Source organism: Lampris incognitus, chromosome 1 (genome assembly GCF_029633865.1).
Source record: "Lampris incognitus isolate fLamInc1 chromosome 1, fLamInc1.hap2, whole genome shotgun sequence".
Lineage (NCBI taxonomy): Eukaryota > Metazoa > Chordata > Actinopteri > Lampriformes > Lampridae > Lampris > Lampris incognitus.
This window is the reverse complement of record NC_079211.1, coordinates 142,429,756-142,455,925: the sequence shown is the minus strand read 5'-3', so window position 1 is coordinate 142,455,925 and position 26,170 is coordinate 142,429,756. Positions and strand designations below refer to the sequence as shown.

Here is a 26,170-nt window from a genome sequence, read left to right as displayed (position 1 = left end):
AACCATAAAGTAACACCCCAACTGCATTTGCTATTAAAGCAACAAGGTGGCAACGAACATCACTCTATTACAACCTTCCTACCACGTCTCTTACTGTTTGCTCCCCTCCATGTGACTCGCCAGTCGTCCTTGAGTTCAGCAACTAAAGGCGGTCTGGTCTGTAAGTTGTCCCACTCGGTATGTACGATATTTAAATTTCAAGGGAATTCGCACTAATTTAAGCTTCAGTTAAAGTAAAATTTTAATCTGAAGGAAACCTGCAGGGGAGAAAACCATTCTCCGAAAGTTGCCATCGCGGGAGGTCTTCTTCACGCGGGCTGGTTCAGATGGCAGAGTTTCAGGGCTGAAGCACTGCGCGTGCGGCCCACCCAGCTGTCTAAATGGCGTTTTTCTGTGTAAAAGATCATCATTTAAGTCCATCCACCCATCCATCCATCCATCCATTATCCAAACCACTTATCCTGCCCAGGGTCGGGGGGATGGTGGAGCCTTAAGTTTTATTTTAATAATTATATTCGATTGGGCTCACGTTTGTTGTGTAGTAGGCTGCTGATGCCATTTTACAGAAAATTGCGAAAACATAGAAGAGTAGTGAGTATGAATGAATGAATGCCTGCCTGCCTGCCTTTATTTGTCATTGCACAGCTGTACAATGAAATTAAGTGGAACTCCTCAGTGGTACAAAATAACAAAAATAAAATATATTGCAAATAGTCAAAATACAAATGAAAATACAAATAGACACACATTTGCAGCACAATCTACATATAATGTAATCATTAACTAAAGTATGTTTGTTGTGCGTGAAATTAGCTTTTAAATGAGATTAAATGTTTTGGAAGGGGATATACCCAGGGTTGCCAACTGTCCCGTATTAGCCGGGATGTCCCTTATATTGGGCCAAATTGACTTGTCCCATACGTGACCTCCCTTGTCCCATTTATTGACTGCTACTCTACTCTTACCACTAGAGGGCACTCTTACAGTTGTATCAAATCTGATACAACAGCAGTGCTGATCACGACGGGTGAGAATAATCACCTGTCATCATCCAATCACAGCCCCCTCACGCGCATCAGTTGTACATGTACAGTAAATGCGCCAATTCCTTCAAATACAGAAAAAGTTACGGCAAAGTCTGGTGCTGCTCAGTCAGTTCGGCATGTGGAAATATGGATTAACCTGCAAATATGGATAAACCTGCAAAAAAGACTGTGTGGCTACAATAACCAATGGGAAGTAAAAAAAAAAAAGACATGGGTTAAGCCCATCAGTGGTGACTCAACAAAAGCCTTCTGTACTTTATGTCGCTGGGAATTCTCAGTTGGCCATGGAGGTGAGAATGACCTGACTCAGCATGCTTCCACAGAAATGCACAAAAAGGCCACACTAGCTAAAGGTGCAAGCAATATTGGTGCATTACTGTGGAAAATGACAAAATTGCGGCAAGTGAAGCCTCGTAGGTGTATCATACTGTTAAACATAGACTCAGCTACGACAGCACCAACTGTCTTGTTAAGCTCAACGGTGCATTGTTTCATGATTCAAATGTTGTGAAGAAGATGCACTTGGGAAGAACGAAAGCTGAGATGATCACAATGAATGTTTTAGGACCAAAGACTATGTGGGATATTCTGGAAGATCTGTCCCCGACTGAAGGTCAGCCTGTGTTTTACTCAGTTGCCACCAATGCCTCAAACAAGGGAAACAGAAAAATGTTTCCAGTGTGCGTGAGATATTTTTCTGTTTCTGATGGAGTGCGGTGCAACTTACTTGACTTTTATGAAGACAGTGATTAAACTGCAAATGGTATACATCAAGCTCTGATGAACTGTCTGGAAATGTATGAACTGGATATTAAACACATCACAGCCTATGCAGCAGTTAATGCCAACGTCAACTTTCGAAAACACCACTGTTTACCAGTTCTTGAGCAGCGCCAACAGTCGCATTCTGAAAGCTAATTGCCCAGCTCACATAGCTCATAACACCTGCAAGCACGCCTGCGATCAGCTGTCAGTGGATATTGAGTCACTCGTTTCAAAGATCTACAGCCACTTCTCAGTATGTGCTTCCAGAAGAGAGGAACTGCATGCATTTTTTGCTTTTGCTGACATTGAGTGGCGTGAAATTCTCCGTCATTTTTGCATGCGATGGCTGTCTCTTCATCCAGCTGTTGATCGTCTCCTGCAGAGCTGGCCAGCTCTCACCTCATACTTCAGGTCCCTTGGGGAGACCTGTCCTGTGGCACTGAAGAGGCATTTTGAGGATGAAGAAAAAAACTGGAGCTGCTGAGATTTATCTGTGCTTTTTCCACAACGTCGGGTGTGATTTGACACACTAGTTAGAAAGCTGGAGGAAACAATGCTCTACATCACAGATGTCTACGAGGAGGTGGGAAAATTCAAAGCAAAGATGCTTCAGCGGATACAAGACAGTTTTTTGGATACCAGACCAAGCAGCTGATAGACAAACACGTGTCTGCACAAAGATCAAAACAGCAAAAGGACTTTCTGAAGTTCTATGGCTCTTGTCATTGCATACATTGACAAGTGGTTTGATTTCTCATCAGAAAATGTAATGATGAAACTGAAACTGGTTGGCCTACATGAGGAGCTCTCCTTCACTGACCTGAAGCAGGTGGTGGCTGCCCTCAAAATGACAGACACAGTCAGTATGGACCAACTCTATGAAGAGTTTTGTGCTAGCAGGGAGGAAATACAGAAAGCCAGACAGGATACCACAAAATCCACCAATGAGCAGTGGGTGGCAGTTTTCCAAAACAGGGAAAGCCATCTTGATCAACATGTTCAGCATTGTCTCATTTGTCCTCAGTGTGCCAGGCTCAAATGCCTTTGTAGAGAGGATTTTCTCTCTGATGACCATTAAATGGTTAGACTTAAGAAACAAATGCAGCACAGACTGCTCAAAATTTAACTTCAAATATCTGTGAACTGTGACTTGTCATGTAAGGACTTTTCTCTGGCTGCACAAAAGGACAAAAGACAGCTTGAATCGTTCAAGAGCAGCAAAAAAATATCCATGGAAAAAGTAGACTTGGTGAGCAGAGGCATGCCCCTCTTTTCCTCTTTTGCATTTAATTTTTTTTTTTTGTTGTTGTGAGGGTCCAGGTTGTGATTTCCAACTTATATATAGTTTTATCTCATCTCATCTCATCTTATCTTCAGCCGCTTTTCCGGGGTCGGGTCGCGGTGGCAGCAAGCTAAGTAGGGCACTCCAGATGTCCCTCTCCCCAGCAATGCCCTCCAGCTCCTCCTGGGGGATCCCAAGGCGTTCCCAGGCCAGATTGGACATGTAGTCCCTCCAGCGAGTTCTGGGTCTACCCCGGGGTCTCCTCCTAGTTGGCCGTTCCCGGTAAACCTCCAAAGGAAGGCACCCAGGAGGCATCCTAATCAGATGCCCGAACTATCTCAACTAGCTCCTTTCGATGCGAAGGAGCAGCAGCTCTACTCCAAGCTCCCTCTGGATGTCCGAGCTCCTCACCCTATCTCTAAGGCTGAACCCAGACACCCTACGGAGGAAAATCATTTCAGCCGCTTGTACCTGCGATCTCACCCTTTCGGTCGCTACCAAAAGCTCACGACCATAGGTGAGGATTGGAACGAAGATTGACTGGTAAATTGAGAGCTTTGCCTTCCGGCTCAGCTCCCTCTTCACCACAACGGTCCGGTACATCGTTCACATTACTGCTGATGCTGCACCGATTCGTCTGTCAATCTCCCGCTCCATCTTACCCTCACTCGTGAACAAGACCATGAGATACTTGAACTCCTTCACTTGGGGCAGCAACTCATCCTCAACCTGGAGGGAGCAATCCACCATTTTCCGGTAGAGAACCATGGCCTCAGACTTGGGGGTGCTGACTCTCATCCCGGCCATTTCACACTCAGCTGCAAACCGCCCCAGTGCGCGCCAGAGGTCGCGTTCTGATGAAGCCAGCAAAACCACATCATCAGCGAAGAGCAGAGATGCAATTCTGAGGTTCCCAATATGGACACACTCCTGACCTTGGCTGTGCCTGGAGATCCTGTCCATGAATATCAAAAACAGAATCGGAGACAAGGGACAACCTTGGCGGAGTCCGACATCCACCGAAAACATGTTTGACTTTGTGCCAAGAATGCAGGCACGGCTCTCACTTTGGTTATACAAGGACCAAATGGCTTGTAACAACTGCCCTGGTCCCCCATTCTCCTGCAGTACCCCCCACAGAGTGCCCCAGGGTATACAGTCGTGAGCCCTCTCCAAGTCCACAAAACACATGTAGACTGGCTGGTCAAACTCCCATGCCCCCACTCAGCACTTCCGCAAGGGTAAACAGTTGGTCCGTTGCTCCACGGCCAGGATGGAATCTGCATTCTTCCTCCTGGATCTGAGGTTCAACAGTCGGTTGGAGCCTCCTTTCGAGCACCCTAGAGAAGACTTTCCCAGGGAGGCTGAGCAATGTGATGCCCCGATAATTGGAGCACACCCTCCAGTCCCCTTTTTTGAATACGAGAACCACCACCCCAGTCTGCCACTCCACAGGTAATGTCCCCGACCTCCACATGACACTGAAGAGGCGTGTCAACCAAGACAGCCCATCAATATCCAGAGCATTCAGCATCTCAGGGTGAATCTCATCAACACCTAGCGCCTTGCCACTGAGGAGCTTTTTAACAACCTCAGAGACCTCTGCCAGGGATATGGGTGGGGCTTCCCCGGAGTCTTCAGACTCTACCTCCTCCACTGAGGATGTGTTAGTCGGGTTCAGGAGCTCCTCAAAGTGTTCTTTCCACCGCTTGACAACATCCCCAGTCCGGGTCAACAGTTCCCCTTCCCAGCTGAACACAGCCTGAGTCAAGCCCTGCTTCCCCTTCCTGAGTGGCTGGACGGTTTGCCAGAACTTCCTTGAGGCCAACCGAAAGTCCTCCTCCATAGCCTCGCCAATCTCCTCCCACACCCGAGTTTTTGCTTTCGCAACCGCTGAAGCGGTAGCCCTTCTAGCCTCCCGGTACCTGTCTGCTGCTTCAGGAGACCCCTGGGCCAACCAAGTCCAAAAGGCCTCCTTCTTCAGCCTGACGGCTTCCCTCACCACCGGTGTCCACCAGCGGGTTCTTGGGTTGCCGCCTCGACAGGCACTGATGGCCTTTTGACCACAGCTCCTGCCTGCTGCATCTACAATAGAGGCTTTGAACATGGCCTACTCAGACTCCATGTCCTCAGCCTCCCTCGGGATACACGAGAACTTCTTCCAGAGGTGGGAGTTGAAGACCTCACGGAAAGGGGCCTCCGCCAGGCGTTCCCAGTTCACCCTCACTACACGTTTGGCTTTGCCAGGTCTGTCCGGCAGTGTTCCCCGCCATCTGATCCAACTATATAGTTTTAGTGAATAAGAATATGAAGCATTCATTCCCCACCACTGTTTGTGTACACAGAGGGTGCACCTTCTGTGAGTCTCTGCTGTTTGATTCCTCTGCAAAACTACAGCATACAGAAGCTATTGTTACTTCTAGTTTGACACTTGTAGGATTAACGAGAAGGGGATAACTTTTTCTAACCTACAGTGCAAGAGTCACAAGTGTTTTGACTTGGAATAATAGTAAAGGTAATGATTCAAATAAAGGACTGTGCTAAAGGTACCTGCTGTAAATTAACAAACTATTATTAAACCTACCATATGTTGCCAAGGCATGAGAGTTGTGTATTGATCTTTAATTTGACTGTAAGAGATTAGCTATCATGATAACAAATGGCTTAAAACAATACACTGTATATGCACACAACACCATACCCACACCGCTGCAGCACACCACCTTTTGTCCCTTATTTGGGCGTGAAAAAGTTGGCAACCCGAGATATACCCACGCCCTTGTTTAATTCCAAAGGTCTCTGAAAAGTCATTATTTAAAAGCGAGGCGACTCCATTGGTAAGACACAATCCTGTATTTTAAATGCACTGCCTCACCACCATTTACATCATCTAACAGCTACCTGACAGTCCCATGGCCACTATGGTGAGTGTTTATTATCTTTTTTTTAATATATATATATATATATATATATATATATATATATATATATATATATATATATATATATAAGTTTGTTTTGTTTATTGTTACGAGGTTTTGGATAATGTGAAATATGCTCTAATCAGCAGGTCACCAAACAAATATTTAGGGAGAAACTATAACTGGAGAATTGGGAGTTATGTTTGTTCCTGATCTATATTTACCAAGTTTTTCACAAATGATCAATAGACAGTTGATTAAACATTTTTTATGTGGATAGTGTAACCTAAGGTCATGGTTGTCAAAGATTACAACATTGCTTAGACGGGCTCCTCTACAGTTTGGTGTAGGCAAAGTTTCATCGTGAGCCCCCCCCCCCACACAAACACACATGCATCATTAGCTCACCGGATTTCATCCTCGCAATGTCATTTACCTTAACAGGCTGCAGTCACAAAGTCAGCGTTACTCAATAGATGTTTCCCCCCTTTAAGACTCCTGATTAGTATGTTTAAGCAGACTATGTCTCAGCATTTGAAAATATTGTGAATGTGGTTAAATGTCTTTGGTTCCAACTTCCAACATATTCAGGGATCAAATTAATATCTGATATTTTTCTTCTCCCTTTCTTGTTTTCTGTGAAGAAATACTTGGCTCTAGCTTTATTCTTTTGTGTGCTGCCTTCATACGCAAATGGAGCGTGCTACGTAAAACCCATGAAACCAGGTAAACATACCATTATGTTTTAAAACATTGCCATTAACAAATAAATTGATAAACAAATGAAAATAGTTAGGAGGAAATAACTAATTAAAAAAACTGTGCACGAGTCACTATGAGAATTTGCACTTTTAATTCATAGATAACATCAAATAGCATTCATCCAACAAGTCCTCCAACCCATACGACCACATAGGTCGTTTGTTCTCTAATACGACCCACAGGAGCGTTTCCAAAATGAGCGCCCCTACCGGCGGCAGGAGATATGCCACATATACTTTTCGCCTCGGTGCATTGTGGGTTTTTAAAACAATTTGAGAACAATAGAATATGTGGTCAGTGCGTTTTTGTGTTGTTTCGCCATCTAGTATAGTAGCTAAGATTGCTATTGGCAGTATGTTTATGTGACGGTCGGAATGATTGCCGCAGCCTTGTAGGGGTAACAAAGTGCTTAATCTGGGGAGGACTGAGCGGGACAGGATCTAGGTCCTCCACACCCAATGCTTATGGCTTCAATATTCAGGTGAGTGAACAAGTGGTGCGCTGTTTAGCAGCCTGGACCAACGGTAGCTTCTTAGACTGTGTAAAGTAGGCTCCAGGGTACTTATAGAGTCCTAAGGGGCCGACTGAAGTGTGTGCATTGTGTGCAAGGTAAGTACCGAGCTGACCTGATACCACCCCCCTACTTTACAAAGATCTACAGTGGCTTGCAAAAGTATTCATACCCCTTGAACTTTTCCACATTTTGTCACGTTTCGACCACAAACATAAATATATTTTATTGGAATTTTATGTGAAAGACCAACACAAAGTGGCACACAATTGTGAAGTACAAAGAAAATTATACATGATTTTAAAAAAAAATTACAAATAAAAAACTGAAAAGTGCGGTGTGCAAAAGTATTCAGCCCCCCTGAGTCAGTACTTTGTGGAACCGCCTTTTGCTGCAACTACAGCTGCAAGTCTTTTGGGGTATGTCTCTACCAGCTTTGCACATCTAGAGACTGAAATTTTTGCCCATTCTTCTTTGCAAAACAGCTCAAGCTCAGTCAGATTAGATGGAGAGCGTTTGTGAACGGCAGTTTCCAGATGTTGCCACAGATTCTCAATTGGATTTAGGTCTGGACTTTGACTGGGCCATTCTAACACATGAATATGTTTTGTTTTAAACCAGTCCATTGTAGCCCGGGCTTTATGTTTAGGGTCGTTGTCCTGCTGGAAGGTGAACCTCCGCCCACAGGTTTTCTTCCAAGATTGCCCTGTATTTGGCTCCATCCATCTTCCCATCAACTCTGACCATCTTCCCTGTCCCTGCTGAAGAGAAGCACCCCCAGAGCACGATGCTGCCACCACCATGTTTGACAGTGGGGATGATGGTGTGTTCAGAGTGATGTGCAGTGTTAGTTTTCTGCCACACATAGCGTTTTGCATTTAGGCCAAAAAGTTCAATTTTGGTCTCATCTGACCAGAGCACCTTCTTCCACGTTTGCTGTGTCCCCCACATGGCTTCTGGCAAACTGCAAACGGGACTTCTTATGGTTTTCTTTTAACAATGGCTTTCTTCTTGCCACTCTTCCATAAAGGCCAAATTTGTGCAGTGCACGACCAACAGTTGTCCTGTGGACAGATTCCCCCACCTGAGCTGTGGATCACTGCAGTTCGTCCAGAGTCACCATGGGCCTCTTGGCTGCATCTCTGATCAGTGCTCTCCTTGTTCGGCCTGTAAGTTTAGGTGGACGGCCGTGTCTTGGTAGGTTTGCAGTGCCATACTCTTTACATTTCCGGATGATGGATTGAACAGTGCTCCGTGAGATGTTCAAAGCTTGGGAAATCTTTTTATAGCCTAACCCTGCTTTAAACTTCTCCACAACTTTACCCCTGACCTGTCTGGTGTGTTCCTTGGACTTCATGATGCTGTTTGCCCCCCAATATTCTCTTAACAAACCTCTGAGGCCGTCATAGAACAGCTGTATTTGTCCTGAGATTAGATTACACACAGGTTGACTCTGTTTAGTCATTAGGTCAACATTCGATCATTCAGCAATCATCAGGCAACTTCTGAAGGCAATTGGTTGCACTCAGAGAAAAGGGGGCTGAATACTTTTGCACACCGCACTTTTCAGTTTTTTATTTGTAAAAAAAATTTAACATCATGTATAATTTTCTTTGTACTTCACAATTCTGTGCCACGTTGTGTTGGTCTTTCACATAAAATTCCAATAAAATATATTTATGTTTGTGGTCGTAACGTGACAAAGTGTGGAAAAGTTCAAGGGGTATGAATACTTTTGCAAGCCACTGTAGCTAAACAGGTGAAGCGCCCCTACCCCCAAGTAAGTATCCCAATACACTGGTAAATTAAATAGAAAAATTGCAGCCTTTTTTCTCTGATGTTTACTTTATAATAAACACAGAGCATTTAGGAAAATGATTAAAATAAAACTTGGTAACAGTATGACTTCATTTAAACACTTGGCCAGTAATACGAAAAACCATGAATGAAATCCATACAGTACCCTTACCATTGGCCATTAATGAACCATACCCTTTCCATTTAACATTATCATTTAAACGTGAGAAACAAACATCCCATAATGTAGCCCTATGGCTGGCAGGGCAAACTTCTCACGAAACTTCTTGTACAGCCCAGAGAACACGCAGGCTTGTCTTCTGCTTTCTAGCCTCCTACCGTAGCAAAGCGGGGCAGCGTTTTCCCTCGCGAGTCACACGCGGAGTGGGGGGAGGGGTGTCCGTAACGTGTTTAACCAGCGCCTTACACCCTTCGATATTGACGACGTGCAGGCTTGCTCTTCCAAAACAAAACTCTCCAAAAGTTAACATATCACTTTTAGCGACCTAGACGACATCTATGCACCAGACTAACACTTGGATGCTCATACAGCCGCCTTCATCTGTGGCCAGCCTATCCGTGCGTCGCCATGCAGCTCCAGCTAATAGCAAAAGTTAACAGTATTTCAATGCAATACTCGTGCTCGCGCTAGCAAAGAAAACGAAAACACCTACGTCATCACGTTACTGATATCCAAAGTGTCACCGCATATGACCACTTGATGAGGTTTTAACATTAATCTGTTTTGCACAGCAGTAGAGCTCATCCGCCATGACCGCTCCGTCCACACTGCTCGTACTCTCTCTCTGGCTCCTTTCGCTTTTTCGCGCGCGTTCATGTGTCTTAAAGGTGCAGTCAATATTTGTACCCGCTACATTTACCTATGAATAACGTTATAAGAGCTAACTTAACGTTAGCCAAAAGTTAGAAAGTCAGCTAGCGTGGATATACCCGTTATGTGACATTAAACTTTGCTTTTATTAATATTCGTTCTCACGACATCTTATGGAAGGAGATCGCTTATTGTTGCAGGGAAAGTAATGTGTTGTGGAGGATGAAAGAATGGAGACGAGACCACTTCTCCTTTTGACCACACAGCCGTGGGGTCGTTTATTTCCTCCAACAAACTCTGAGTCAACAGTTCATTATGCTAAAAACCTCAGCCTCGTGTCTACCCACAATACCCCTTGCTAACCCCTGCCCACTGTCTTAAAGGGACCGTCTCTGGCCCGCATGGTGATTATCTAACCTGCAAGTAGGTCACAACACGCCCCCCCCCAGAATTCACCATGACAAAAAGAAAAAAAAATCAAGTGGTGGGGGACGAGTAACATGGCCAAAACAGCTCCTCTTGACGGGTGTAGGGGAAGGGGGGCGTCCACGCCGAGAGGGCTGGGCCAGTTGAACCGGCCTGTCCAAGTCCAGGTGAGCCAGCTTGAGGTGGTCCACCGAAACCCACTCTTGCTTACAACCGACATCCACAACAAATTTCTTAGCCCCCGCTGCCAGGACATGGAAGGGGCCATTGTAGGGGAGCCGCAGGGGGGTACGGTGGGCGTCATGCTGGATGAAGACATACCCGGCCGACTGCAGGTCCTTGGGGATGTAAGACTGAGGTAGGCCATGCCGCGAAGTCGGGACTGGAGTGAAAACACCGGCAGTGTCCTGGAACACAGCCATTGGTGGGCAGCAGACCAGGGTGCCGCGCCGTCTGGGAGGAATTCCCCCGGGACCCGCAGTGGCTGGCCGTAAACCAGCTTGGCCGACAAGGACTGCAGGTCTTCCTTAGGGGCGGTCCGCAGGCCAAGCATGAACCATAGGAGCCAGTCGACCCAGCTACTGTCTGTGAGGCTGGCCCGAAGAGCAGACTTCATAGAATGATGAAACCACTCACATAAACCGTTGCCCTGCGGGTTGTACGCAGTGGTGCGGTGCAGCTTCACCACTAGGCTTTCAGCAACTGCGGTCTAGAGCTCGGATGTGAACTGCGGGCCCTGGTCAGAAGTGAGGTCAGATGGGATGCCAAACCAGGCTACCCAGGACCGGATGAACGCCTGGGTCACCTCAGCAGACGTGGTGGTTGACAACGGAATAGCCTCTAGCCATCTGGTGGTCCAGTTCACCATGGTAAAATGATGAGTGAAACCACGGGAGGAGGGAAGGGGGTCCTACTAGGTCCACATTGACATGGTCGAAACGCCTCCGAGGCACTGGGAACAGCGCCAGGGGTGCCTTGGTGTGGCAGTGGACCTTGGAGTGCTGACACGCCATACAGGTGCCTGCCCAGTCCTTGACGTCCTTCCCGAGGCCATGCCACACACACTTGGCCCCCACCAACTTCATTGATGCCTTCATGCCTGGGTGTGAAAGGCCATGGATGGTGTCGAAAACCCGTCGCCGCCAGGCCGCACCACGGGCTGGGGCTGACCCATGGAGATGTCACAGAGAAGCATGGCCCCGGCATCGTTGGACACCACATCCTTCAACTGCAGCCTGGTGTCAGCAGCGCGGTAGGCCTGCACTTTTGTGTCAGCAGCCTGGTCTGCAGCCATGGCTGCGTAGTCGAGTCCCAAGTGGACGGCCCCCAACATCGCTCGGGAAACGCAGTCGGAGACGAAGTTGTCCTTGCCGGCAACGTGCCGGATGTCAGTGGTGAACTCCCAAGATGTAAGAGAGCTGGCGCTGCTAGTGTCCAGACCACGGCTCGGTGGCTTTGGCCACGGTGAATGCCAGCGGCTTGTGGTCCACAAACACAGAGAACCGGCGGACTTCCAGCAGGAACTGGAAGCGGCGGATGGCAAGAAACAGGTCAAGAAGCTCCCTGTCGAAGGTACTGTATTTCCTCTCACTGCTGCGCAGCTGGCGGCTGAAAAAAGCAAGCGGCTGCCAGGCTCCGCCCACCCACTGCTCATACACTGCCCCCACAGCGTAATCTGAGGCATCCGTGGTGAGTGCTACTGGGGCAGTTGGTGATAGGTGCACCAACAAGGTGGCGTCAGCCAGCGCAGCCTTAGCATCCTCAAACACCCAGTTTCTCTCTTCCGACCAGTCCACTGGGCCCTTGGGGTCCTTACCCTTCAGAGCCTCATACAGCATGAGATGAGCTGCCTGGGGAATAAACTGGTTGTAAAAGTTCACTATGCCCAGGAACTCCCGCAGGGACTTCACCGTGTTCAGGCGTGGGAACCTGGCGACGGCGTCCACCTTGTCGGGGCGGGAGGTTGCTCTGTCCTTTGTAACCCAGTGCCCGGGGAAATCAATGGCTGACAGGCCTAACTAGCACTTTGCCGGGTTGACAATGAGCCCATGCTGGCTGAGCCGTTCGAACAGAACAGGTGCTCCGCTGAGGACGTACTGGCCACGAGAATGTCATCCAGGTAAACAAACAGGAACGGCATATCTCGCAGCACAGAGTCCATGAGCTGCTGAAAGGTCTGTGCAGTGCCCTTGAGCCCAAACGGCATCCTCAGGAACTCCAACAGGCCGAATGGCGTGATAACTGCCATCTTCGGCACATCCTGTGGGCAGACCGGCACCTGTTGGTATCCGCGCACGAGGTCCACCTTGACGATGACCGCCCCTGCCAAGTGCACGGAGAAGTCCTGGATGTGTGGGACGGGATAGTGGTCTGGCGTTGTGGCATTGTTGAGGCGATGGTAATCACCACATGGGCGCCAGCCACCGTTAGACCTCGTGACCGTACTATGCAGGGGGGAGGCCTATGAACTGTCAGAGTGGCGCACGATGCCGAGGCGCTCCATGTTGGCAAACTCTTCCTTGGCGATAGCGAGCTTGGCTGGGTCGAGGCACTCTACACAGGCGTAGACTGGGGGGCATGTGGTGGTGATGTAGTGTTCCACTCCATGCTTGGTGACTGCTGATGAGAAGATGGGCGTTGTGAGGTCCAGAAACTCAGCAAGCAGACGCTGAAATTCATCCCCGGTGGCAATCTTGTTGGACAAGCTGATGGGACCCGCCTCCCCCAGTGTACATGAGTAGGAGCAGAAGGAGACGGCATCAATCAAGTGGCGGTTTTATAGAGATGCACCAATCGATGGGCACGCGACCCGAATCGGCCGATTTTAAGCTGATCGGCCTTGACTCGTGCTTGGCCGGTCAGACGCATTCTGTGCCGATCAATTAGGGCTACGTGCATGCGCCACACGATGGCGCATACGTGACGTTGCACACACACCGAGGCAGCAAGACAGATCAGGGCTGCAACCTCACACACGCAAGCCAAAATGTCGGTAGTGTGGAAATTTTTCACTGTCGATGAAGAATAGGGATGGGTATCGTTAGGATTTTATCGATACTACTACTCTTATCGGTACTGCTTATCGGTTCGGTACTTTATCGATACTCTTATCGGTTCTTTTTGATTATTATGCAAGAAAAAAAGACACTTAATTAAGAACAGAATCGACATTGCTTTATTATTCTATTATATAACTTTATATAAATATAAACAAATATTTATTCAGCAGCAACAGCAGCAGCAATGTTTTAAATGCGTCTGAATTATAGACTTTATAATCAACATTCAACAACAACAAATAAGATAAAAAATAAAAGTAGATAAAGATAAAGAAAATATATATATATATATTAAAAATATTTTTTTACAGCAAAAGGCAAAGTTCAAACAAACAAGAACCTAGAACATTATCCTAACAGTTCTTCTGCAGAAAAATCAACATATCTGCCTTCTCCGGCAGGAGTCGTGATCTCTCCTGACTTATAGTGTCCCCGGCTATTAGCCTAGCTAACTCCGTATCTATGGCTTATATATTTGTAGCTAAACAATTAGCTAAGCAATTACATTTTATTTATTGGCCTATTCGTAATAATTCGTTATTAGCCTAGCTAACTCCGTATCTATGGCTTATATATTTGTAGCTAAACAATTAGCTAAGCAATTATATTTTATTTATTGGCCTATTCGTGATAATTCGTTATTAGCCTAGCTAACTCCGTATCTATGGCTTATATATTTGTAGCTAAACAATTAGCTAAGCAATTACATTTTATTTATTGGCCTATTCGTAATAATTCGTTATTAGCCTAGCTAACTCCGTATCTATGGCTCATACGGCTTACCTGCAGTGGACGTGGATGGAACACTACGAGCAAAGCAGTGGAAAATGCCGCATTTCTGCAGATTAATACCATGTTTCGACAAAAGATGTTTCGACAGATTGCTTGTATTGCCAACCTTACTGGCAAATGATTTGTTGCACTTGTGGCAACGAGCGTTGTTGTCATCGACTTTTGAAAAATATACCCAAACTTTTGAACGTTTAGTTCTCTCCGCCATGATGAGCCCTTCAGCAGAGCTGTCTGTGCGAGTGTGAGCGAGTGTGTGGAGCACAGCACAGCACAGCCCCGCCCCTCGCGCAGTAAGAGAGAGAGAGAGACAGAGAGATGGAGAAAACGGCAAACAAGATTATGTTCGCGACGTTTAAATTCCCCGAAAAACACAATTGCCACAATATAAATCTCACTCCATGATTTCTCGAGTACCTACCGACTACCGATAGCAGAACCGAAAACGTCGGATCTTAAAAATGCTCCGGTTTTTACTAATTTAGAACCGGTTCCCGTTTAGAACCGGGTTTCAGGGGGCATCCCTAATGAAGAAGACACAAAGCTCGCAGTTTACAACACATGCAAGATTAAAATAAGACGTGGAGGATTAATGTTGAAAATGTCTGGAACCACAAACATAATCAGACACTTAAGAAACCACCACCCCGGTGAGTATGCCAAATTTGATGAAGCTAACAAAGGCAAGGTAGCCAAAACTGCGGGAAAAAAGAGCAACGAGCCAGCCGCAAGCCAGCAGCCCATGCTACCGTTCTCAACACACAACGAAAAGCGCACAATAATTTCGCGGAAAATTATGGAGTTCGTAGCTTTGGAAGTTACAAAAATGTTTGTGTTTGCTGTCAATTATTGTTCTTAGAAAGAAAAAATCGGAATCGGCCAAAATCGGAATCGGCAGGTCAGAATACTAACAAATCGGAAATTGGAATGGGTCAAGAAAATTGAAATCGGTGCATCTCTAGTTTTTATCGTCTACCAACAGTCCATAAGCGCGCAGGAAATCCGCACCCAGGAGGGCAATGGACACCTTCGCCATTACAAAGTCCCAGCCGAACCGCTGACCTCCAAAAACCACCCCCACATACCTCGTGCCATAGGTGCGTATACGGGGGTGCCGTTAGCAGCATCCGTAGGGGGGCCGAAAAAACGTGAAACGTAACTATGGGTCGTAATAAGCTGCTTGAACAAACGACCTACGGAGTCTTTTTTGGTGGAGGACAGTCTCCATTCATCAGTAAATAACTGGTTAATAAAAAAGCAGGCAATAACTACAATAGCAGTAGTTAACAATGCTATACTAAAACATGTGCAGCATGAATGTTGTTGCTGATTTTGCAAATGTCATTTGGTGTATATTTTGCACCCACAGGTATGACCCATTGTCAGGATGACGTGGATAAGACTTGGCACACTAGGATCCAAATGGAGGAACAGTGCATGTATGGACTGCACCTGCGATGAATGCTGCCAGGCGTGAGTATGCCGTTAAAGAACGTCACTGCTGTGTGGGAGGACAGTACCATTCACCTCTCTTACAAAGTACTGTGATTTCTAATGTGCAATGTGTTTGTGTAGGTATTCCACCCCAGTCCAATTCCCCGATGACTGCGTGTCAGTGTTTGATGCAGGAGCATGTGAATACAAAGTTCACATGAGGGATGACCCCTCCGCCCCATGCCCCATTTTCTCAGCTGTAGGAAAGTGATGGAATAATTGTTCTGCCCTGCTATGACCTTACTTGGTTTGCATGTTCCCTTATATGTTTCTCAATAGAATCCATTTTAATAACCGAATAAATGAATCCATTCATTATGAACTTCTTTGTTGTTTGCTTTTTTCTGATATTAGATAATTTAGTTCATTCTGGCAATATAGCTACACAATTATGTACATTATGCACAACATATTTTTGTAACACACAGCATGAGCATTCCAGTAGACAATAACGTAAGTAAAGTTAGCCATTTACTGTTATATAGGAAATTATTATTAAGCATGTGTGAAATGACACATTCATTGGGGGGAACATGACCACAACGTACATTGATGCTAGTCCAGTTGGTGTGATTGTTTATGAACTTTGACAGAGCTGTCTCTTGTTATTTCCCATTTATATTCAAATTATTTCTGTCAGAAAAAGAACATGGCCACTGGGTTGTTCCCAAGACCACAAACAGATTCTCAAGCATACCGATAGACCAGGCTCATGAGCAGAATAATGATCTGGTGAAGGGTTCTGGGGGTGCAGTGGGACTCACCGAGAATCCCTCAGCATTCAAGAAGTGGATGATCGCAGGGCCGAACAAGCACGAATCCTAAAAGAGTTTGAGCAGGAGTATATCTTAGAAGAAGGCAATAAACAACAACACCATGAAGAAGGAATGTCTACACAGACGACATTCAAAGAGCAAGCACTAGCTCTGGTGCACACCATCAGTGGGATGAGCAATCCGTTCCTACATGATACCCCCGAGCTACTAACGCTGGACACACGGAATGTGATTGACGAGTCTGTGGTTAACACAGTCCGCACAGTGGAATCAGTGGGCAGAGATCAGTACAACAAGTACCATAAGACAGTGATTATGGACCGCTCTCACTCCATTCATGAGCCCATCAAAAAGAACTCGCTGCCGCTCTTCAGAAGCCCAACACCCAAGACGAGGACCAAGCAGGCAGGGCAGATCTCAATGTTGAAGGATGATGTGGCACTCTTCTCCCGATTATATATAGCCATGCAACACAGAGAGGGGGACCTGAGCATCTTCTTTAAGCATGAAAACCATCCATATCTTCCCTCTCTATCTGACAGAGGGAAACTACAGCTGGGAAAGAAGTCAGATCTGCTAAATGTTCTAACACAGAAGACACAACAGGAACCTTCCGGTACTTTTGATGTCAAAGTACTTGACGGAGCTGCCATGGTGCACTTCCTGTCCCCTACCAATATTACCACATTCGATGAATATGCCAGTTTTGTCTTTGTTCCCCACATCATGAAACACTTGGAGACCTCCGAAAGAGTTGATGTGGTGTGGGATACTTACATCACCAGCAGCATAAAAGAGTCAACAAGGGAGAAGCGAGGCAAAGGGATATGACGGAAGGTGGCTGGTCAGAACAAGCTGCCAGGGAATTGGCCAGATTTCCTGCGTGATCCCATGAACAAGCAGGAACTCTTTGCCTTACTCTCCACGAAGATTGCATCCACTGTGTGGCCAGAGGGCAAGCTAGTCTTCATTACATCCAGCATTAGAGTGGTCGGCACAGACACCAGCCACTCCATGCTGCCATGTAACCATGAAGAGGCTGATACCAGGATCCTGATTCACTTGCTTGATGCCCTGGAGCATGGCTCTTCTACCTGCTCGGTACGCACTGTGGATACAGATGTTGTCGTTATCCTCATTGGCAAGTTCCATGCCCTGCTCACCAAGTATCCAGCTGCAGACATCTGGGTCACTTTTGGCACTGGCAAGAATTACACATATCTTCATATAAATACCATCAGCCATGCTCTGGGCAAAGACAAGTCCACAGCACTTCCCATCTTCCACTGTTACACAGGCTGTGACACAACCTCAGCATTCTGTGGTAAGGGGAAAAAGTCAGCATGAGTAGCTTGGAATTCCTACCCCGAGGTCACGCAGGCCTTCAACTACATGACAGCAAATCCGCACACTCCCGTGACCATAGATGCCCAACACTTTCGACTTCTGGAGCGCTACACAGTTGTCCTTTACGACAAGACGAGCGATTTGGAATCTGTCAGTGAAGCACGGAGAGAGTTGTTCTGCCAGAAGAACAAAACGATGGAACACATTCCACCAACGCAAGATTCACTGCTGCAGCACGTGAAGCGAGCTGCTTACCAGTCTGGGACCTGGGCGACATCTGAACTGGCCCAGCAGCCGACACCCAGTCCAGAAGGATGGGGATGGACACTGGATGGAGACAGCCAGGTCTGGCTTCCTGTGTGGAGCATTCTACCGATGGCGTCAAAAGCCTGCAGTGAACTAGTCAAGTGCAGTTTTCAAAACACAAGTGGTTGTGGTGCAAGGTGCTCATGCAAAAAGGCACACTGGAATTGCACAGATCTTTGCAGTTGTAAATGTGACATAATTTGAATATACTTTATCTTAGAATATTATATATTATCTTAGTGAAGATAATAAAGTTCAATTCAACTCATGCATGTTGTCAGTTTTTCAGTGTACATGTATATGACCTATATTAATGTATGTCTGACTGTTTAGGAACTGAGTTGAAAATTATGTAAATACATTGTCAGAATGAACATATTTATTTGATCTTGGCACAAATAATCATCTAGTGATATTCTCAATAGCTTTAATGCATTCATTGACCCAGAAAATGTATATTTTGACACCAAGATTGACCTTCTAAGTGGCTTGGAAGCTGACATATTGGCACTTCCAAGATGGCCGCCGGCCGCCATCCGCCATCTTGATGAAGTGGCTCCCATCAAAAATTGAAAGCTATGGTGATGGAGAGCATGTGGAAAAATTTCGTGCTTTTGTCCGGCGTGTCCCCATCCTTCTCAAATCTGGTCCTAAGCCGCCTGACTAATCCATAAACCTCCTCTTTGAAAAAAGAAAGAGGAGGATTGTCTAAAAACCCTCAAGGGGGTTGGAAAGTGGCATTCTCCAGGCAGCATACGACAGGAAACAGTCACTGCAATGTGGTATGCACAACTGTATGTATCTATCAATAATTCCAGATATAGCAAAAGACAGAGATACAGTTCAGCACAGCAGCCGACAAAAATGCATCCCATAAACACCCATGTTACAGCAGTACAATGAATCAAAGTCACAACACACGCGCACACACACGCACACACACACACACACACACACACACACACACACACACACACACACACACACACACACACACACACACACACACACACACACACACACACACACACACACACACACCAAGAACCCTCATTCATGATACATGCAAGTATACACAAACACTCATAAACAGACTAAGAACATACTCTCATGTAATATGAATTAAGAGTTTTCACAAGACAAGAAAAATGTAGTGGCGACTATCCAATTTCTTTCTTCCCGAGGACTGCCCTTCCGCGGTGATGATGAGCTGTTAGCATCGCCCCACAATGGGAACTTTTTGGGCTGCTTCGAGATAATTAGTCGCTTTGATCTGCTGTTATCAGAACATTTAGCCAAATACGGAAACAAGGGCTGGGGAAATACTAATTATTTGTCCTCTACCGTTTGCGATGAGTTTATTCAGCTGATTGCTGAAAAGGTCCTGCGTGCCATTGTTAAAGAAATTAAAGATGGCAAGTATTTTTTTATCATTGTCGATTCAACACCTGACATCACACATGTTGATCAGCTCGCCTTGATAATTCGCTATGTCCAGCAGAAGAGTGGCGAACCTTTGGAGAGGTTTTTAGAATTCATACCACTGCATGGTCACAGTGCAGAACACATGGAGACAACGCTCAAATCAGCATTAAAAGAATTGGACATTGATTTGCTGGACTGTCATGACCAAAGCTACGATAATGCCAATAATATGGAAGGTTCTGGACTTCAGGCTAGAATAAGAAAGGAAAACCCTCTCGCTGAATTTGTACCATGCTCTGCACATTCTCTTAATTTGGTTGGTACACGTGCAATAGAATGTTGCCCTAGAAGCAGTTTCGTTTTTCGGCTTCATTCAAAGTCTATACAACTTTTTCTCAGTTTCGACACGGCAGTTCTATCATCACACCTAACAAAATGGGAGCGAGGTCTGATATTGAAAAGCCTTTCTGCCACTGGGTGGTCTGCGAGAGCTGATGCAACGAAGGCTCTGAGATATGGCTACAAAACCATTCAAGAAGCATTCTCAAAAGAATACATTTAACCAGCAAAGCGTTGCAGGGGGTACGAATAGATATACGCACAGTTCCTATTCTGTACAGTTCACTGATAGAACTCACAGGCAAGGCCAGAAATGCATTTGAAGCATACGAAGCAGAGGCTAAAACTCTTACAGCAACTGAGGGCTACAGGGCTGATAGCCAAAGAACTTGAGCAAGGAAAGTAATGTTAAGCGAGCGTGCAACTCCAGACGTCAGACACTCAGGACGGGATGCATTCTTGATTGACACACATTATGTCACCTGTGACTACCTCACAGGCACTGCGATGATACAATGACGCCTACAAAAAAGTGGAGGAAAAATTCGGTTTTCTTACAAAAGTCAATTCTATGGACATCCGAGAAGTGCGTGCAACGGCAGAAAATCTCAAAGACATATATCCACATGATCTTGAAAATGACTTTACGGAAGAGTTCTGTCAGTTCAGCTCAATGTAATGGCAAAGCGTGAACAATCAGTCACGGGCATGTATAAGAAGCTCAGAGAGCTTGGCCTGGAGAATGCATTCCCTAACATTGACATTTGCCTTCATATGTATCTGACATAACCCATTCCAAACTGCTCAGGAGAAAGGTCGTTTTCTTTGCTGAAATGCGTTAAAACGTACCTGAGATCCGTGAACAGTGAAGGACAAGAAACTGAACGTTTTTGCATTGTTGGCGATTGAGAACGAATTTACCACCTCCCTGGATTATGACGACATCATCAAAGACTTCACTTTATCAAAAGTCAGGAGAAAGCAACTGTAAATGTGAGTAGCCTACGCTTTCCACTTAAATACCCAAATCTGAATATGTAAAGACAAAAAATGAAATTAAATGTCAAATGCAAATAAATATAAATGAATATAAATACGATATATAAATGTAAGCCTATACTTTCCCCTTTAAATTCGTGACTATCAAATTGCGAGTAACGAACTATAAATAGATAATAATAATAATAATAAACAAAAATATATACCTAACTAATTAACCATAATAACCATGTGGCAGTTAAAAGTAATGTTGTTTGTTTACAAAGAATCAAAATGTGCTTGTTTGGGGGTGGGACCAAAAAAAATGCTCTGCCGAGTGTAATCTATCCATTTAATCCGGCCCCGAGTGTAAGGCACATTTTTGCTATGCCCGCGTCGCCCCGTCCATCCAACCCCAGTCCCTGTCCCCCGTTCCTTATTTCCATTTCAAGGAGTTGGCAACCCTACCTACCACCGTGAGAAACACCGGCTTGGTTTTCTCCGCTTTTTGGTCCAAGCCATTAGCTGCAAAATGCTGCTCCAGTCTCTGTCGATTACAATCAAAACTTTCTTCACGTTCTTCGAAGTGAAAATCTACAGAAAATTGCGAAAACAAAGGAGAAGAGTGGTGAGTAATCATTAACAAAACGTGTTTGTTGTGTGTGAAATCAGCTTTTAAACGAGATTAAATGTCTTGGCAGGGGCTATACCTACACCCTTGTTTAATTCCAAAGGTCTCTGAACAGCCATTATTTAAAAGGGAGGTCACCCCATTGAGAAGATACAATCCTGTATATTAAATTCACTATCTCACCACCATTCACATCATCTAACAGATACGGGACAGTCCGACGGCCACTATGGTGAGTGTTTGTTATAATTTATATACATATATGTATGCATATATTCGTTTTTTTGTTTATTGTTACGAGGTTTTGGATAATTTGAAATATGCCCTAATCAGCACACCACCAAACAAATATGTAGGGAAAATCTATAACTGGAGAATTGGGGGTTATGTTTGTTCCTGATCTATATATTTACCAAGTTTTTCCACAAATGATCAAAAGACAGTTGATAAAACTTTGTTTTGTTTGAATCCACGGTAGTGTAGCGGTCTAAGCATCGGCTTTGTATCAATGCAAATGCTCACTGGGGACCGAGGTTCGCGCCCCGGTCTCTTCAGATCTGACTCATGGCCGGACTCGATGTAGCAGCAATACTTGGCAGCGCTGTCTTCGGGAGGGGGGCGGAGTCGGCTTGTGTTCGTCACATGAATGCGTCTCTGTGTGTGTGTGTGTGTGTGTGTGGGGAAAAAAAGCAGTGGTTCGGCCTGGAGTCGCCTTGTCACGAAAGTGGGGAGGCGTCTCCTTCGAGACTGCCAGCCGGAGAAATGCAGTTGGCGAACGCATGCAGTACGAGGGTGGGTGTTTGAACTGAAATAGGAATTGATTGGCCACTAAATTGGGAGAAAATCAGAAATAAATAGAAAAAAAATGTTTTTGCTTGTTTCGTTTTGTTTGTTTGTTCTTTTTTATATATAGACAGTGTAACCTAAAGTCATGATTTTCAAAGATTACAACATTGTTTAGACTGGGTCCTCTATAGTTTGTTGTATCATGAGCCCCCCCCACACACACACACACACACATGCATGATTAGCTCACTGGATTTCATCCTCGCAATGTCATTCACCTTAACAGGCTGCAGCCACCAAGTCAACATTACACAATAGATGTTTCCCCTCTTTAAGACTCCTGATGAGTATGTTTAAGCAGACTATGTCTCAGACTTTGAAAATATTGTGAAAGTGGTTAAATGTCTTTGGTTACGGCATATCCAGGGATCAAATTAATAATCTGATATCTTTCTTTTCCTTTTTTTGTTTTCTGTGAAGAAATACTTGGCTCTAGCTTTATTCTTTTGTGTGCTGCCTTCAAATGCAAATGCGGTGTGCTCCCGAAATCGCATGCCACTACAAGGTAAACATACGTAAACATTACCATTAACAAATAAACTGATAAACAAATGAAAATAGTTAGAAGGAAATAAGAAATTAAAAAAAAACAGTGCAGGAGTCACTATAAGAATTTGCACTTTAATTCATAGATAACATAAAATAGCATTCATACAACAAGTCCTCTAACCCATACAATCACATACAATGCACCCGGAAAGCATCCACACCCCTTCACTTTCCCCACATTTTGTTATGTTACAGCCTTATTCCAAAATGGATTAAATTCATTTTTTTCTCATCAATCTACATACAATACCCCATAATGACAAAGCCAAAAAGGTTTTGTAGAAATTTTTACAAATTTATTAAAAATAAAAAACTGAAATATTGCATGTACATAAGTATTCACACCCTTTACTCAGTACTTGGTTGAGGCACCCTTGGCAGCGATTACAGCCTCAAGTCTTCTTGGGTATGAAGCTACAAGCTACAAGCACACCTATATTTGGGGTATTTCTCCCATTCTTCTCTGCAGATCCTCTTGAGCTCTGTAAGGTTAGATGGGGAGCGTCGCTGCACAGCTATTTTCAGGTCTTTCCAGAGATGTTCAATGGGGTTCAAGTCTGGGCTCTGGCTGGGCCACTCAAGGACATTCACAGACTTGTCCCGAAGCCACTCCTTCGTTGTCTTGGCTGTCTGCTTAGGGTCGTTGTCGTGTTGAAAGGTAAACCTTCGCCCCAGTCTGAGGTCCTGAGCGCTCTGGAGCAGGTTTTCATCAAGGATCTCTGTACTTTGCTCCATTCATCTTTCCCTCGATCCTGACTAGTCTCCCAGTTCCTGCCGCTGAAAAACATCCCCACAGCATGATGCTGCCACCACCATGCTTCACTGTAGGGATGGTATTAGCAAGGTGATGAGAGGTGCCTGGTTTCCTCCAGATGTGACGTTTGGCATTCATGCCAAAGAGTTCAATCTTGGTTTCATCAGACCAGAGAATCTTGTCTCTCATGGTCTGAGAGTCCTTTATGTGCTTTCTGGCAAACTCCAAGCGGGCTGTCATGTGCCTTTTACCGAGCAGAGGCTTCCGTCTGGCCACTCTACCATAAAGGCCTGATTGGTGGAGTGCTGCAGAGATGGTTGTCCTTCTGGAAAGTTCTCCCATCTCCACAGAGGAACGCTGGAGTTCTGTCAGAGTGACCATCGGGTTCTTGGTCACCTCTCTGACCAAGGCCCTTCTCCCCCGATTGCTCAGTTTGGCTGGGTGGCGAGCTCTAGGAAGAGTCCTGGTGGATCCAAACTACTTCCATTTACGAATGATGGAGACCACTGTGCTCTTCGGGACCTTCAAAGCTGTAGAATTTTTTTGTATCCTTCCCCAGATCTGTGCCTCGATACAATCCTGTCTCAGAGGTCCACAGACAATTCCTTTGACTTCATGACTTGGTTTCTGCTCTGACATGCACTGTCAACAGTGGGACCTTATATAGACAGGTGTGTGCCTTTCCAAATCATGTCCAATCCATTGAATTTACTACAGGTGGACTCCAATCAAGATGTAGAAACATCTCAAGCATGATCAGAGGAAACAGGATGAACCTGAGCTCAATTTTGAGTGTCATAGCAAAGGGTGTGAATACTTATGTATATGCAATATTTCAGTTTTTTATTTTTAATAAATTTGCAAAAAATTCTACAAAACCTTTTTCACTTTGTCATTATGGGGTATTGTGTGTAGATTGATGAGGAAAAAAAGGAATTTAATCCATTTTGGAATAAGGCTGTAACATAACAAAATGTGGGGGAAGTGAAGGGGTGTGAATACTTTCCGGGTGCACTGTAGGTCGTTTGTCCTCTAATACGACCCACAGGAGCGTTTCCCAAGTTAGCGCCCCTACCGGCGGCAGGAGATATGCCACAGATACTTTTCGCCTTGGTGCATTGTGGGTTTTTAAAAAATTTTAGAACAATAGAATATGTGGTCAGTGCGTTTTTGTGTTGTTTCGCTGTCTAGTATAGTAGCTAAGATTGCTATTAGCAGTATGTTTATCTATGAATAACGTTATAAAAGCTAACTTAACGTTAGCCAGAAGTTAGAAAGTCACCTAGCATGGACATTATAACCGCTACGTGACATTAAACTTTGCTTTTATTAATATTCGTTCTCACGATAGCCTAGGGAAAGTAACGTGTTATAATTACGGAGGACCGCGAGGAAGTAGCTTAAAACGTAACTATGGGTCATAATAAGCTGCTTGTACAAACGACCTACGGGGTCGTTTTTTGGTGGAGGACAGTCTCCATTCATCAGTAAATAACTGGTTAATAAAAAAGCAGGCAATAACTACAATAGCAGTAGTTAACAACGCTATACTAAAACATGTGCGGCATGAATGTTGTTGCCAATTTTGCAAATGTTGTCATTTGGTGTATATTTTGCACCCACAGGTATAACCCATTGTCAGGATGAATGGGATAAGACTTGGCACGCTGTAGGATCCAAGTGGAGGAACAGTGCATGTATGGACTGTTCCTGTGGAGGATGCTGCCAGGCGTTAGTATGCCGTTAAAGAACGTCACTGCTGTGTGGGAGGACGGTACCATTCACCTCTCTTACAAAGTACTATGATTTCTAATGTGCAATGTGTTTGTGTAGGTATTTAACCCCAGTCGATTTCCCCGAAGACTGCGTGTCAGTGTTTGATGCAGGAGCATGTAAATACAAAGTTCACATGAGGGATGACCCCTCCACCCCATGCCCCAGGTACTCAGCTGTAGGAAAGTGATGGAATAATTGTTCTGCCCTGCAATGACCTTACTTGGTTTGCATATTCCCTTATATGTTTCTCAATAGAATCCATTTTAATACCTGAATAAATGAATCCATTCATTATGAACGTCTTTGTTGTTTGCTTTTTTCCTGATACTTATATACCAAGTAAAGTTTTTACCACAAAAATGATAAATGGTGGTTTGGCGTTTTATTTATTTATTTGTTTCTTTTAATCAAATTCACTATCTTAATTTCACTCCCCGCTTGTTTGTTTTTATCTTTGGTTGTGCTTGAGAAGCTGTAGAAAGGAGTCCATATGCATCTCCACCACATGATGAAATACACCGACATTTGATTATTCATTTGCAAAACACTTAAACCATGCTTGGCTGACTTGGATCGGAGATAATCTCATTACGGTATGTTTGCTGTGTGTGCAGAACTCTGTACTTTTCTGTGCTGGGACTTTTAAAGTGGGCCTTGTGAAGGTATGGAGGAACACTCCCCCTTTGGGAGTATCCTCTTTTATTATGGATCCAAGTGGTGATTCGTGGGTACCCCAAAGGACAGCTATGGACATGAAGC

General features: G+C 45.0%; 2 protein-coding genes and 1 long non-coding RNA gene across 3 annotated transcripts in view; 2 read left to right on the top strand and 1 right to left on the bottom strand.

Moving 5' to 3' along the window:
- Positions 1-21,367, bottom strand: part of kansl3 (KAT8 regulatory NSL complex subunit 3) — a 66,806-nt gene extending 45,439 nt beyond the window's left edge. Inside the window, exon 1 of the mRNA XM_056282101.1 lies at positions 21,328-21,367. The gene's annotated coding sequence lies outside the window, so the exon portion shown is untranslated. The remainder of the gene's footprint in view (positions 1-21,327) is intronic.
- LOC130114304 (uncharacterized) lies at positions 5,949-15,991 on the top strand. The gene is made up of 4 exons (XR_008810389.1): positions 5,949-6,017; positions 6,659-6,740; positions 15,560-15,663; positions 15,766-15,991. It is a non-coding gene; the product is annotated as an uncharacterized LOC130114304 (long non-coding RNA).
- Positions 21,368-21,652: 285 nt separating the features above from the next.
- On the top strand, positions 21,653-25,685 carry LOC130125807 (prostate-associated microseminoprotein-like). Its single transcript, XM_056295205.1, has 4 exons — positions 21,653-21,718; positions 22,753-22,837; positions 25,261-25,366; positions 25,469-25,685. The coding sequence occupies exons 1-4, from the start codon at positions 21,716-21,718 to the stop codon at positions 25,596-25,598; spliced, it is 324 nt and encodes a 107-aa protein (XP_056151180.1). The 5' UTR covers positions 21,653-21,715; the 3' UTR covers positions 25,599-25,685.
- Positions 25,686-26,170: the final 485 nt, after the last annotated feature.